The sequence below is a fragment of the Anolis carolinensis genome, unplaced genomic scaffold (assembly GCF_035594765.1).
Source record: "Anolis carolinensis isolate JA03-04 unplaced genomic scaffold, rAnoCar3.1.pri scaffold_13, whole genome shotgun sequence".
Classification (NCBI taxonomy): domain Eukaryota; kingdom Metazoa; phylum Chordata; class Lepidosauria; order Squamata; family Dactyloidae; genus Anolis; species Anolis carolinensis.
The window spans coordinates 13819109-13835558 of NW_026943824.1; the positions used below are offsets into that span (position 1 = coordinate 13819109).

The window sequence follows — 16450 nt, forward strand, 5'->3', positions numbered from 1 at the left end:
TCCATTCTAGGCACCGAGGACTGGGCATTGTTCTTCAGGTTGTGCTCAAATGGGACCCCAAATTGGCTCCAAAAGGGAGGCAGAGAAATTGGCACTTCCTGCAGCACAGCCAGACACAAAGCCACCATTCGGTCATATTAAATATTGAGAAGGCTGGCCATTTTCCTCTCCAAGCCGTTCCCTTATGAGAGGCTGCTATCATTCCGGATCAACTCAAAATTCCCCTTTGTTAATAAAACCACCTAGAACAGCTATCAAGTACATTTGCCACCATATAAACATTAATATTACCATAATTGATCACTTCTAAGACGGCATCGATGGTAAGGCACAACCCAATTTCAGGACCACCACCAACAAAAACACACAAGTTACCCCTGCGATTCCAAATGCACCCCATTTTTATATAGGAGGAAAAAAGCGCATATTGGAAGCAAGGAAATACAGTATCTGTTGCTCCAGTTGAAAAGACAGAGCGAAAGACAGGAGATTAGTTGTCGACTGTGGAAGAGGGTTAGTTTTATGCAAGAAGAAGCAGAAGACAAGAAATCTGGAAGAGTTGCAAGACAAGGGCTGAAAGCGTGTTCCCTTCCAGCCTCAGGTCTAAGGCCTCATGCAGCATTCAAAGGGAGGCAGAGAGATCAATTGAAGAGCAGCAACCATGTTCTCTTTCCCATAGTTTGCAAGGGAAATGATGGCCGGCAGTCCTTACAGAAGTTTGCAACAGAGCCTTTAACTCCCAAAGAGGAAGTGTGTTCTCTTTTTTAATTGTTGTAAAAAGATTATCAATTGTTTATTGCTCCTGGTTGCTACCTAACATATCTATTATGATTCTCTTTAAATATCTATATATATATATCTATATCTATATATATATATATGGGTAATGAAATTTCAGCCTAGGACAAAACAACAAAACTACACATCCCAGAAACACTAAACTTGGCAGCACAGCCCCTCATCCATGCCTCTACGTTCATACAACAAAAAGAAAAGAAAAATAAAGTCCTAATTAGAGGGAGAGGAATAATTGTTTTTATCCAATTGCTGCCAGTTAGAAGGCTAAGCTCTGCCCACTTGGTCTCCTAGCAACCCACTCAGCCCAGGGGACAGGCAGAGTTAGGCCTCACTTAGGCCTCTTCCCCATTGCCTATAAAATACAGATTATGAGTTTTTAACTGGATTATATGGCAGTGTAGACTCAAGGCCCTTCCACACAGCTATATAACCCATTTAGAATCTTTTATTATCTGCTCAGAGTCAGACACAACTGGACTTAATGCCAGGGGAAAACCTTTACCCTTTACCTTAACTACCACCAATTCCTCAATACTTTATTTCCCATACCACCATACTTCGCCACAGCAACGCGTGGCTGGGCACAGCTAGTAGCCTATAAATCTTCTGAAGACATGCAGCAAGCAACCTGAAGAAGGGATACCTTTCCTGAAACAAGGATAAAGGCACCCGGGAACCCTTGTTGTTTTCCTGATCACGTTCCTGATCCTAACATACTTCTAAAGACTTTTTACTACAGTTTGAACTCACATGGGACTATACTGAATTATCAAGTTATGACTACGAAGCCTTGAAGGAATCTATGAGTTATTTTGAAAAACATTCATACATGAATATAATATTTCTTATATCTTTGTAAAACATTCCTAAATGTGATTGTTTTGTTCCCCATGTTCTTTATTGAACAATAATAGATTATGTTTATTATTCTACAAGGATTATCCAGAAAGTAGATTACATTTTGGAATTAAAAATGAAGGAGAAAACATTTACCATATGCAGTTGAAAGCCACACCCAAATACCACTTCTCAACATAGTCGACATTTAAATCTAGGCACTTATTGCGATGAATAAGCTTGGCAACTCCTTCCCCACAAAACTCTGCCGCTTGCGTCCTCAACCAGCCAGTCTCCCCTTCCTACTTCCTACTTTCTGGATAACCCTTGTATCTTGAATTACAAGTGAGACTATAGCAACAGGACAACCTTGTGTTTATACTAGACTTATAGTTATCTGTTTAGTTAGCTAGGCCTTGGAATGAGTTGGAATGCCCTTTGTATTAACTTTCAAAGGCATTGGGATGAGTGGAAATAGAATAAGTGAGGAAGTTCTCTTGGTTAACTAGCTCTGGGTCATTCATAGAAACCAAATGGTTGAAGTGGACTGCATTTGGCCAGCGAATGCCTCCTGGTCTGTTCTCTTACAAAATGATACCCACATTGAAGAGATGGAAGGCATCAAATATACCTGGAATTCTGGGCCTGGGAATTTATTCCAGGCACCCGAACCGAATTCACATTCTTCCTTCCAAACACAGAATCAACCTCTTCGTTTTTCAGGGGTTGAGTGGAGACGAATTCTTCCGTTGTGACCAGAAAATCCTTGCTGATCTAGGGCAAACCAACCTACCTTATTTTTTGAGGTCACTGGAGTGATTTGTAGGGAGTTAGGAACTGTGGGAGTTGGAAGTCCAAAATACCTGGAGGGCCCAAGTTTTCCCATACCTGCTATAAGTGGCAGGAGGAGAAGAGGTCACGCTGCCATGCCCTACTCATTGTATGAGAAGTGTCGTTTCCTCAGAACAAATCTCCCGCTTGTTGTTAGTGTGTTAATGAGACAGTTGGAAGGATGTCAGAGATGCAGCTGACATTTATAATTTGGAAGCAGGGCCCTGAAGTAAGGTGGCCCTTATTCCGGAAGGAAGGCATGCCAAAGGAGGTAGAGAGAGGCAGTCAAAGCAGAAGGCAGTCAAAGCGGGAGGCGGAGCGGAAGGGTACTTTACCTTGCTGGGCCTGGATTTCAGGGAGCACCTTGTCTAAGACTGCTAAGGCTTTTCTATGGTAATCTGCTTGGGCTTCTAAGAACTGAGGACAGAACCCACATTGGAGAACAAGACGTTAGGCACGGGATGGAGACCACAACAAGGCCGAAGCACATGGAACAAATGGCCAAAGAGAGCGAGAGGAAGACTTACCGCCACGAAGAATCTGGCGTAGTCGCCTTCTTTGGAGATGAAGTTGTACATGTCGGCAGCAAGCTGGTCCTGTGGGAAATGTGGAGGGAGGAGAAGAGGAGCATTGATGAGAGGATAGGTAAAGGTAAAGGTTTTCCCCTGACAGTACTAACTCTGGGAGCTGGTGCTCATCTCCATTTCTAAGCTGAAGAGCTGGCGTTGTCCATAGACACCTCTATGGTCATGTGTCCGGCATGACTGCATGGAGCGCCGTTACCTTCTCGCCAGATCTACTCACATTTGCATGTTTTCAAACTGCTAGGTTGGCAGAAACTGGGGCTAACAGCGGGCTCTCATTCCGCTCCCCGAATTTGAACCTGTGACCTTTCGGTCCGCAAGTTATTTATTTTATTTACCTGTTTATTTTATTTATTAGCAACATTTATATCCTGCCCTTCTCACCCTAAAGGGGACTCAGGGCAGCTTACAAGTTCTATTTACATACAATATATTATATTATTAACATAGCACAATATAAGCATTATATATTACTATATTATGCTATAACATTACATTATTATTAGTAATATTATGTGAAATATAAATATACAATTGTAATACTGTATTATTATTTTATTGTATTATTATTATAATGTTATTATCAATATTATATGTATATGTATATACAATATATTATATTATTAGTATATCATAATATGAGAAATATATTATTGTTATATTGACTCAGGAGACATGGTGGAGTGATGTCTTCCTGGCCCCCTTCCTCACTCTAGCCCAGAGTGGCAGTTTGTCCTTGGGCACTTTAACATGCTGTGCCACCGGGGGTTCCCTGAGAAGATAATGCATTCAAACTCTCAAACAGAAGGCAAGAAGACCCAGTAGACCGAGTTGGACCAGACCATAGGGGCAAAGTGCAACAAGGTCTGAAGACAAGACACGTGCAACTTGTGACAAAATGCCACAATCCCATCATCGCTGCACAGTGTTCTGCCAGACATTAAATCAAGTGATGCAATCGAGTCTCCGCTCTACAGATGCTGATCTTCCTACTTAGTTTAACCACCCAAATATCATGATCACAGTTGCAAGAGGTAGCCGGATGCACACACCTTGCACTGCTCCACCTTGTTTCCCGCTTCGTCCATCTCCTCCTTCAAGGAGTCAATCTTCGACGGAAGGCCCTGGAAGTTGGTGGCGGAGGTTTTGTGCGCCTGGTTCCACCTGAAAGAAAGAGGGGGCAAAATGACTCCTAGTGCATTTGAGGGAGGGAAACCCCTTGTGGATCAGTATTCTTCTGGATTCATAGACCACCATTCAGCAGGAAAGGACAAAAAACTTCCTAAACAGGATACAGATTGAGCACTGCTAATTGGGAAACCCCAAATACAAAATTTTTGGATTCCAGCTACTTGCTTCTGCCTTCGAGGCAACAATGTGGGCACTCCTGTTTGTTTGCTGGCAGAGAACTCCTGTATGATATGTATTGTATTTTATTTTTCAAATACAAGAGTCAAGTCCCTGATATCCTCAGTCTATCAGACTCTCCCCAGCCACTTGTCTTATACAGAAAAAAATAACAAATGGATGAGAGATGAGGTTGGAGAGACATGTGTATCTGTAAAATGAGAATAATAATAATAATAACAATAATAATAACGAAAGTAATTAAATGATTGGAATCCAAGCATACTGTTGGTGCAAATCCATGCCTGCCATGCGAAGAAAGCTGCTGCAGTTATTATTATTAACTTTATTTATACCTTAGGACCCACGGTGGTGCAATGGGTTAAACCTTTCTGCTGGCTGAACTGCTGACTTGAAGATCAGTGGCTTGAATCTGCAAGACGGGGTGAGCTCCCATCTGTCAGCCCCAGCTTCCATGCAGGGACATAAGAGAAGCCTCCCACAGGATGGTAACACATCCGGGTATCCCCTGGGCAACGTCTCTGTAGACAGCCGATTCTCTCACACCACAAGCAACTTGTAGTATATTCTCAATTCACTTCTGACACGATCAAAAAGTATACTTTGCCTTTCTCCCTTGGAAGGCATGGATCTGCATCAGCACGATGCTTGGCTTCCAACCATTTCACAGATATTTTCTAATGCTCTGTGTTTTAACCAGTTTTACAGTTCTTACTTTTGCATTTTTTGAATTTTATTTACTTGTTATTTATTTATTACAAGCATTTATATCCCGCTGTTCTCACAGGGCAGCCTTACAATAGCAATCATTAGATGCTGTACACCAATAAAAACATAGCATATAAAAACAATTAGAATAAAAATAATAACATTAAATTAACATCCATGTAAATATATATTCACTGTGTTTATTATCTGCTGTACTTCCTGCCTTGACTCCCAACCTGCCTTGAATCCCAACCTCTCCTCCACCCTCCTATATATATATATACATACACATACACACACACACATATATATATATATAAAAGAGTGATGGAATCCTGGCGACCAACAAAACAACAGGTTATACAACCTCGAAAACTGACAGCACAACCCCTCATCCACGCCTCTAGGTTGATACAACAAAAAGAAAAGAAAAATAAAGTCCTAATTAGAGGGAGAGGAATAATTGTTTTTATCCAATTGCTGCCAGTTAGAAGGCTAAGCTCTGCCCACTTGGTCTCCTAGCAACCCACTCAGCCCAGGGGACAAGCACAGCTAGGCCTCACTTAGGCCTCTTCCACACTGCCTATAAAATACAGATTATCAGATTTTAACTGGATTATATGGCAGTATAGACTCAAGGCCCTTTCACACAGCTATATAACCCATTTATAATCTTATATTTGAATGTGATTTCCTGCTTCTTGGCAGGGGGTTGGACTGGATGGCCCATGAGGTCTCTTCCAACACTACTATTCTATGATTCTATGATTATATTATCTGCTTTGAACTGCATTATCTTGACTCCACACTGCCATATAATCCACTTCAGTGTGCATTTTATACAACTGTGTAAAAGAGGCCTCATATAATCCAGTTCTATGCAGAAAATATAAGATTATAACTATACTGTACTTTATTTCCCATACCACCATACTCAGCCACAGCAACGCATGGCCGGGCACAGCTAGTACATATATAAAGCAAGGAGGAGGCAGCCATGAGGTTTGGGCCTTACCTGGCTCTGGCAGAGTCCCAGTCCAGCACCATCTTGGCCAGCTGCTTCCTCTGCTTCTGAATGTTGGGGATTTCTATCTGAAAAGCAGAGAGCACGGGAAGCTGGCCTTTGAAAAGACTCTCATGTGGAAGGAAGGCCACATCCATGGGATCTTCCCCCCAGGGCCCCGATTCAACTCACCTCCGTCAGTTGATTCAGCGGCTCCAGGACGTCCTTCTCCACCTGAACCTCGTGGTGCGAGAGCTCCATGGACAACTTGTTCTCTGCCTCCCCACAGGTCTCCAACATTTTTCTTTGAAAGGAAACAAAAACTATTGGCAAAGGTAGCTCTTTGGACATACTGTGCTCCATACTGCGGTGAGACCCATCATTTACATCCGTAGCATCACTTTGGCTTCTTTTGACACAGCAGGTAAACAATACTTTTCTTAGCTAAACAATTTTTTTCCGTGTCAGGAGCAACTTGAGAAACTACACCTAAACAAAGTGTATTGCCTAACAAACATTTTTAATTACTTAAACAGCATCGCTATTATGACCCAAACAGAATTTGATTACAAAATGTCACAACGTACAGAGAACATGTAGCAAGCACAACCACTACAAAGCCTTTTAAAGTTGCTGCTGTTTTCCCCTTTCTAGCAACACAAAATTATTCTGTTGCCATGAAGGAGAAAGTCATGGTTTAATGTTTGCATATTTTTAGGTGTTAAATTGTATCATATTGGTTTTATTGTGATCTGCTTTGAGTCTTTTTTTAGAGAAATAAAGTGGGATTCAAATAAAAATAATAGTGATAAAACTGATTATAAGGGTTTTCACCCATAATATATGTTCAATTTCATTTTAATGTTTGCATATTTTAGGTTTTAAATTGTAATACAGTAGAGTCTCACTTATTCAAGCCTCGCTTATCCAAGCCTCTGGATTATCCAAGGCATTTTTGTACTCAATGTTTTCAATATATTGTGATATTTTGGTGCTAAATTTGTAAATACAGTAATTACAACATAACATTACTGCGTACTGAATTACCTTTTCTGTCAAATTTGTTGTATAACATGATGTTTTGGTGCTTAATTTGTAAAATCATAACCTAATTTGATGTTTAATAGGCTTTTCCTTAACTCCTCCTTATTATCCAAGATATTCGCTTATCCAAGCTTCTGCCGGCCCGTTTAGCTTGGATAAGTGAGACTCTACTGTATATTGGTTTTTATTGTAAGCACCAAAAACATCATGTTTTACAACAAATAGACAGAAAAAGCAGTCCTAACCACGATAATGTTATGTAGTACAGTAGAGTCTCACTTATCCAAGCTAAACGGGCCGGCAGAATGTTGGATAAGCGAATATCTTGGATAATAAGGACGGATTAAGGAAAAGCCTATTAAACATCAAATTAGGTTATGATTTTACAAATTAAGCACCAAAACATCATGTTATACAACAAATTTGACAGAAAAAGTAGTTCAATATGCAGTAATGTTATGTTGTAATTAGTGTATTTATGAATTTAGCACCAAAATATCACGATATATTGAAAACATTGACTACAAAAATGCCTTGGATAAGCGAGTCTTGGATAAGTGAGACTCTACTGTAATTACTGTATTTATGAATTTAGCACCAAAACATTGATTCCAAATACATTGGCTACTAACAAATTGTCTACAAATAAATATAGACTTGCATAAAATGAACTTACAGTAAATCCACAAAAAATTCAATCCTTGCTGCCTACAGAAACAGCTGTGGATTTTAATGATTGTTTTTATTGATGTTGATGTTTTTTACTGGGATAATTGTTTTATTGCTTTGTTATTGTTATTTGTTTGTTTTATTGGGCCAGGCCCCATGTAAGCCGCCCCGAGTCCCTTCGGGGAGATGGGGCGGGGTATAAAAATAAAGTTATTATTATTATTATTATTATTATTATTATTATGGATCGCGGTGGGAGACAAATTGAGTTGGGATAATTCAGAATGTTGGATAAGCGAATGTTGGATAAGTGAGACTCTACTGTACTGTTAAAGTTCAATTCCATTACTTGTAGATATATTGGTTTCTTTTTCAGAGATAAACTGGGAGACAAATAACAATAACACATAGAGATGCAATGCCGAACATCTGCATTTTGCAGGGCCACTTCAACATGTCCTTGAAATAGATTTTGGGCGGATGATAGGATGGGCCGGGCTGTGGCGCAGGCTGGAAAGCAAGCCAGCTGCAACAAATCACTCTGACCAAGAGGTCATGAGTTCGAGGCCAGCCCGTGCCTGCATCTTGTCTCTGTTCTATGTTATGGCATTGAATGTTTGCCTTATGTGTGCAATGTGATCTGCCCTGAGTCCCCTTCAGGGTGAGAAGGGCGGAATATAAATGCTGTAAATAAATAAATAATTTATTTATTTATTTATAGCATTTATATTCCGCCCTTCTCACCCCGAAGGGGACTCAGGGCGGATCACATTACACATATAGACAAACATTCAATGCCTTTTAACATAGAACAACAACAAACAAACATAGGCTCTGAGCGGGGCTCGAACTCATGACCTCCTGGTCAGAGTGATTCATTGCAGTTAATTGCACTGACTTGTTCTCCCGCCTGCGCCACAGCCCGGGCACAATGCACAATCTTACCCGAGTAACGTTTCGTCACTGAGCTGCAGAGCACCTTCTTGCATGTTCTGGGCAAAAGCCGTGAGCGGAAGCTTTTTCTGCAGAAGGAAACAAACACGGATTAGATGGGGTGAGAGCTTGGTGTTCTACGTCCCTCAGTTCCAGTGGGGCCAAAGGAATGGGATGCAGGGTTTCCCAAAAGTGGCTTCTGGGGGAAATTGAGCCAAAGAGAGCAGGGCAGGAGCACCAGCAGAGGGAAAAGCCGATTCAAGGAGAAGAGCCCCGAAGGAAGGAAGAAAAGGGCAAAGGGAGACTCACGTGCTTCTTCTCAGCATCCGTCCCATACTGTCCTTGCAAACACATCACCAGCCGCTTGTGGGAATTGTGGCACACAGAGCGCACCGTGTCCAGGCGCCGCTCGATCTGAACAGGAGGAAAAATCAAGATGATGGTAATGATGATAATAACAACAACAATGCCAGCGAAAAGGAATCGGAGGTGATATGTGGGATGCTGGCAACCCCTCTCCCTTCTAGGTTGCATTGATTGACTGAATAACAACAACAATAACAACAATGGAAGATAAATGAAACCAAAGGTGAGACCTGGGATGCTGGCAAATATTCTCCCTTCCAGCTACATTTATTGATGGACTGGCTGCTCCCACCTCCAATAGTAGTAGTAGTAGTTTATACCCATTCATTTTGAATTTACATATTTTAATTTTTATTGCACATATTTTAATATGTATTATTTTAGGGAATGTGTTTTAATACATACATTTTATTGATGCATGCGCTTTAACTGCGTTGTGCCCTGCCTCGTGGCATAAGGAAAGGCGGGTAGCAAAGAAAGTTTTATTATTATTACTGTATATACTCAAGTATAAGCCTAGTTTTTCGGCCCTTTTTTTAAGACTGAAAAAGCCCCCCTCGGCTTATACTCAAGTGAGGATCTTGGTTGGCTTATATTTGGGTCAGCTTATACTCGAAAATATATGGTACATTTATTATTTTTCTTTATTATTATTGGTATTATTTCATTTATTATTTTTCTCTATTATTGTTGCTACTATTACATTTATTTTACTCTATTTTATTATTATTAATACATTTATTGTTTCACTCTGATTGTATTATTATTATTACTATTATTATTTATTATTACATGTATTATTTTCCTGTATTTATTATTATTATTATTACATGTATTATTTTACTCTATTATTATTAAAAAGATACATAAGCACATTTACATTGAAGAAGATGAGAATAATGATTGGATCAGAGTTGGACAGTCTTATCTTAAATTAGAGCTTGATGTAAACATTCAAAAACATTTAACCTACTGATGCCTCAATTAATGTAATTTTATTGGTATCTATTTTTATTTCTGAAATTTACCACCCTCGGCTTATACTGGAGTCAATGTTTTCCCAAGGGCGGATTACAATGAACACATACATGGCAAACATTCAATGCCAACAGACAAACATCATATATAGACAGACACAGAGGCATTTAACATTTTTTTCCAGCTTCACGATTCCGGCCACAGGGGGAGCTGTTGCTTCACTGTCCAGTAGTGGCTGTACTTCCTCATTCCATTCCTCGTGTTTTGCTGGCAGTTTTATGATGTTGTAAATTAGTTAAATTAGCCTCCCGCATAAAGCGTACCTAAATTTCCCTAATTGACAGATGCAACTGTCTTTCGGGGCTGCATAGGTAAACAGTAAGCCGGGCTATTTAATGGTCAGGGGCTTAACCCGACTCGGGCTTCGAACTCATGACCTCTCAGTCAGTAGTGATTTATTGCAGCTGGTTACTAGCCAGCTGCGCCACAGCCCGGCCTTCGGCTTATATTCGGATCGGCTTATACTCGAGTATATACGGTATATTATTATCGTTGTCGTCCAACCAGTTCCACTGATCCAAACATACAGGATTTTTAAAATTATATTGTTTATTATTATTGAATTGCTTCATTTATACCCAGCCTTTCTCAACCCATGGGGGACTCAAGGCTGCTTACAACTCCGGCAAATTGTAAGTTGTATTAAACTACAAGTTGTATTAAACTACATTTCTATTATATGCTGGGCTGCTCCTACACACCAGAGAATGGGGCTTGACTAGATGGCCTTTGGGGTTCTCTTCAAACTTAGTTTGACTCAGGATTTTTTTTTTTTTTGCAATGATAATAATGGAAGACATATTTGAGGGTAACAAGAGGAAGATGTTTTATCAGGGAGCCTTGCAAAATTCTATTGAAGCAAGGTACAGTAGAGTCTCACTTATCCAACATAAACGGGCCGGCAGAATGTTGGATAAGCGAATATGTTGGATAATAAGGACGGATTAAGGAAAAGCCTATTAAACATCAAATTAGGTTATGATTTTACAAATTAAGAACCAAAACATCATGTTAGATAACAAATTTGGCAGAAAAAGTAGTTCAATACGCAGTAATGCTATGTAGTAATTACTGTATTTACGAATTTAGCACCAAAATATCACGATATATTGAAAACATTGACTACAAAAATGTGTTCGATAATCCAGAATGTTGGATAAGCGAGTGTTGGATAAGTGAGACTCTACTGTATATACAAACACAGAGAGGCAGGCCCTGGAAGAACATCAAGAGAGCATTTAAAAAGTGGCGATTTCCGAAGCAGCAGGGAGAGATCCTTTCTGTGGAGGATCCCTGTGTTACAGCATCTGAGATTGTGCCAGTTCTTCTTCTGGGAACCTCCTCCTCCGCCTCCGACAAGAGCCAAAGAATGTGGTTTATCTGTGTTTTGATGAGTCACAGAGGTGAAAAGGAGGCCTTCTGGAATGGTTTCTGTTTGGACAGCACCAGCCAAAAAACCATGAAAATGTTTTAATGGGGAAAGCCTGACGTGAGATAGGGACCCACCTGTTATTTTATTTTAAAAAATACTGCAATAAAAGAGGAGGAGAAGGGAAATGGCCTAAGACTCTGTCCAAACCAAGGCTGGAATGTCAGCACCTCCTGAGGCTTTGCAAGGAATTCAGGTTTAAAGAATTCTTATCAGACTTTCCAAGCGAAGAGAGACCCTCCACAGAGACTTAAAAATGCTCAGCTGCTGTATGTACCAAATGGACGCAGCTTCACTTTCATATAATGCAAGTGTAACTGCCAGAATTTTCCAATCAATACATCAATTTTGGATCAAAACAGGATCCAATGTGAAAGCACAGTCATTGTGTTCAAAACCTTGTTCTGTGTTGCTGCAAAGACTGCTCAGATCTGCAAGACTTGAGCCAAACGCTTTATGGAAGCAGAACTTCCCAAACGCCGGGGGACGAGTGGACCCCTAATCCTGACTGCATAATAACTACAACAACAATAATAATATAATCATTATTATCTCCTTTCCTCATTGTTCAAGGCAGGGTACAATACAGTAAAAATACATATATTAATAGTTTGTATATTTTAATTAAAATACCTATTACTTTTATAATTGATTGTATTAATTACCTGCTTCTCATGGTTTGAGGGAAGAACAGTCTACTGAATTACTTAATATACACATATATATGTAGTTTTATGGGGCCCCTGGTGGCACAGTGTGTTAAAGCGCTGAGCTGCTGAACTTGCGGACCGAAAGGTCCCAGGTTCAAATCCCGGGAGCAGAATGAGCGCCCGCTGTTAGCCCCAGCTCCTGCCAACCTAGCAGTTCGAAAACATGCCAATGTGAGTAGATCAATAGATACCACTCCGTCGGGAAGGTAACGGCGCTCCATGCAGTCATGCTGGCCACATGACCTGGAGGTGTCTATGGACAATGCCGGCTCTTCAGCTTAGAAATGGAGATGAGCACCAACCCCCAGAGTCGATCATGACTGGACGTAACGTCAGGAGAAACCTTTACCTTTACCTTATATGTAGTTTAAATATATACTTTAGTTGAAATACATTATTGTTCTTGCTGTTGTTTTTATTATTAGTTATCCGCCTCTTGTCATGGCTTGAGGGAAGTACAGCTTAACTAAAATACACATACACACACACACACACAGTTTAAATATATATTTTAATTGAAATGCATTGTTATTGTTGTTGTTATTATTAGATGCCTGCTTCTTCTCATGGCTTGAGGGAAGTCCGTGCACACACGCACACATATAATTTAAATATATATTTCAGCTGAATTGTTTTTTATTTTTATTACAGTATTATTATTATTAGGTGCCTCCTTCTTCTAATGGCTTGAGGGAAGTACAGCCTAATTAAAATACACACACATACTGTACATGCATGCATACATACAGAGAATGTTTAAATATATATTGTAATTGAAATACATCATCGTTGTTGTTATTGTTGCTAGTTCTCTGCCTCTTTTCATGGCTCGAGGGGAGTACAACATAGTTAAAATCCAGGTATAAATCACGAGACTATTTCAGTCCATCTACTAAAAGGCATCAACCAAAGATTAAAACACACAAAAACTACGCAAACCAATAAATGTACATTTTGAAAAGCTCAGCTTGAAACAGACTGGGTTAAATCATGGGACCCCTCTGCTCTTGCAATCTCCAATTTGTTGTCGAAGGCTTTCATGGCCGGGATCACAGGGTTGTTGTATGTTTTTCGGGCTGTGTGGCCATGTTCCAGAAGTATTCTCTCCTGACATTTCGCCCCACCTCACAACCTCTGAGGATGCCTGCCATAGATGTGGGCGAAACGTCAGGAGAGAATACTTCTGGAACATGGCCACACAGCCCGAAAGACATACAACAACCCTGAATCTCCAATTTCACTGCTTTTTTGGTTGACTCTGGGCAGCTGATGAACCAGTCGACCGGAAACAGGGGGAAGCCTCTCTTTTCCTCCAAACAAATGAAGGCTGGAAGGTGATCCGAGCTCTTTTGGCCCCAATCTCCCTCCTTCCAGGCCAAACGGCATCTCTCAGTTACGGAAGTTGAAGGGAGCAAAAAAGCTCAGTGCAAAGGAGGGGGTTTCAGGTCACATTTGACCTTTTCTATTGAATAATGCTGCACTTTCTTCTTTCCTGGCCTTTCAAGGACTTTAAATAAAAGCCTGGATTGTCATAAAAACCACATAATCAGAGCAAGGTGACCAGGGAGCTTATTAAGATGCCTGCGTTGGCTGGGAAGGGGATACTGGGAGATGCAGTCCAAGAAAGAAGGAACATCCATTGCCCAGCCTCAAGGAATGCTTCCTTCTTTCTGCCTGAATGTCTTTGGAATGGAAACATATCGACTGAGGGCATCCCCAAGGAGAGAAATGTCTAAGAACATGCCATTGCATTTGGAAAGAGAAAGGAAAGCAAGCGAATGAGTAAGTCCTTCCCATCTGGGGAGAGCGGGGCCAAGGGATATTTATCATTAATGCCTGGGAACGCCATGGTTGCAAAAAAGGAAAGAAACATTCCTGGCTCCTTGCCATTCAGCCCAGTCTTCCCGCCCCTAAATATTTTACAGGGTCGCTCAGGCAACCAACGGGGACGGCCAGAAATCATGTTCCCGACAAGAAAAAAATGCGCTGCTAATATAATTTCTCCCACCCATCTGATTCAGAAAAACCACGAAAATAGAATATAAATGGAGATGGAAGGCATATAAAGCAACAAAAAGCCCCAGTGCCCGAGGTCTGGAAGGCGTAGCGGCACTCATTCAGAACTTCCTGACTTTGTCCTCCTGGAAAGGAAAGTAAAATGTTTCCAAAGGAGCAGCCAAAAGAATGCATTTGGAAGGGGAATGGCACCAAGATTAAATGTTATTTTCTTGCATTATCCCCAGTTGGGCTGACCCTTTGCCCCACTGCTCTTTTCTGGAACTTTAAAAATGGTGGGACAGCAAAGGATGGAAAAAGGAAAGCAAAGGTCTCTTAATACAGTAGTCTCACTTATCCAAGCCTCGCTTATCCAAGCTTCTGGATAATCCAAGCAATTTTTGCAGTAAATGTTTTCAATATATCGTGATATTTTGGTGCTAGATTCGTAAATACAGTAATTACAACATAACATTACTGCATATTGAATTACTCTTTCTGTCAAATTTGTTGTATAGCACGATGTTTTGGTGCTTAATTTATAAAATCATAACCTAATTTGATGTTTAATAGGCTTTTCCTTAATCCCTCATTATCCAAGATATTCACTTATCCAAGCTTCTGCCAGCCCGTTTAGCTTGGATAAGTGAGACTCTACTGTACAAAGAAGGGTGTCTAGAATATGTCTGACTGGAGCATTTTTAAGGGATGACCATCCTGGGTAGTTTTGGAAACAAGAGGCCAAAGACTCAGTGGAGCAGTTTGTGCCCCATGTTGAAGATGAGTTTATATCCAGAATGTGTTAGACTCAGTGAACATAGCTGGGGAAGTTCAGTTTGGAGCAAAGGAGGCTGGGAAAAAGGGACATGGTGGCTACGTTGAAATGTTTGGAAGGGTGTTGTATTGAAGAGAAAAGGGCAAACCTTTTTTAATGCTGCTCCATAGACTGGGACACAATGGTGCCATGGCTTCAAATGGCAGGAAATGAAACTTCTCTTGGAGTCTCCTTCTCTGGAGGTTTCTAAGCAGAAGCTAGATGGTCATCTGTCAGGAAGGCTCAGACGGTGTCTTTCCTGCCTGTCGGGGGCTGGGCTAGATGGCCCTAGGGGTCAGTTCCAACTCTAGGATTCTATTATGTTATCATGTATGTATGTATTTATATCTTAAGGCAGGGGTCCTCAAACTTTTAAAGCAGAGGGCCGGTCCACAATCCTTCAGACTGTTGAGGGGCCGAATTATCATTTGAAGAAAAAAAAAACTAACAAATTCCTATGCACACTGCACATATCTTATTTGTAGTGCAAAACAACAATAACAATGAAAGACCAATACAATATTTAAAAATGAAAATAATTTTAACCAACATAAACCTATCAAGATTTCAATAGGAAGTGTGGGCCTGTTTCTTGCCAATGAGATAGTCATGTTAATTAGGATTGTTGTTGTTGTTGTTGTTGTTGTGTGTCTTCAAGTCATTTCAGACTTTGGGCGAGCCTAAGTCCAAAGTTATTTATTTATTCATTTACTACATTTATTTACTACATTTATATCCCACCCTTCTCACCCCGAAGGGAACTCAGAGCAGCTGTATGTACATGTACATACATGTATATATACAGAGCAGCTGTATGTAATATATATATTATATTATTAGCATAGCACAATATTAGCATTATATATTACTATATTGAACTATACCACTATACTGTAATATATGTAATATATAACATATAATTAATATTATTATATGGTATTATTATTAGTATGATATTGTATAAAATGATAATATTATTATCAATATCATATGTATATACAATATTTTATATTATTAAAACTGATATAAAAATATATTATAAATGAGGGCAGGGCCAGGTAAATGACCTTGGAGGGCCGCATCCGGCCCCCGGGCCTTAGTTTGGCGACCCCTGTCTTAAGGGGTTAGATTGGATGTCCCTTGTGGTGTCTTCCAACTTTATCATCTCCATCTCTCTCTCTCTCTCTTTGGGGGTTGGACTAGATGACTCTTGGAGTCCTTTGCAATTCTAGGATTCTATTATTTTATCATCAATCTATCTTCTATCTTTCTCTCTCTCTGTTAAAGACTGAACTGTATGACAGTGGGGTCTCTTCCAACTTT

The 16450-nt window shown here is 40.2% G+C and overlaps 1 protein-coding gene across 5 annotated transcripts in view; it reads right to left on the minus strand.

Moving 5' to 3' along the window:
- The window catches only part of arhgap17 (Rho GTPase activating protein 17), a 61736-nt gene that overhangs the window by 31985 nt on the left and 13301 nt on the right, over positions 1–16450 (minus strand). For all 5 annotated transcript variants that reach the window (XM_062964672.1, XM_062964673.1, XM_062964676.1 and 2 more), the window contains exons 3-9: positions 9085–9189; positions 8788–8864; positions 6322–6433; positions 6142–6218; positions 4103–4214; positions 2994–3062; positions 2802–2883 (exon numbers count right to left, since the gene is read on the minus strand). In XM_062964672.1, the coding sequence (XP_062820742.1) occupies positions 2802–2883; positions 2994–3062; positions 4103–4214; positions 6142–6218; positions 6322–6433; positions 8788–8864; positions 9085–9189 (634 nt within the window). The remainder of the gene's footprint in view (positions 1–2801; positions 2884–2993; positions 3063–4102; positions 4215–6141; positions 6219–6321; positions 6434–8787; positions 8865–9084; positions 9190–16450) is intronic.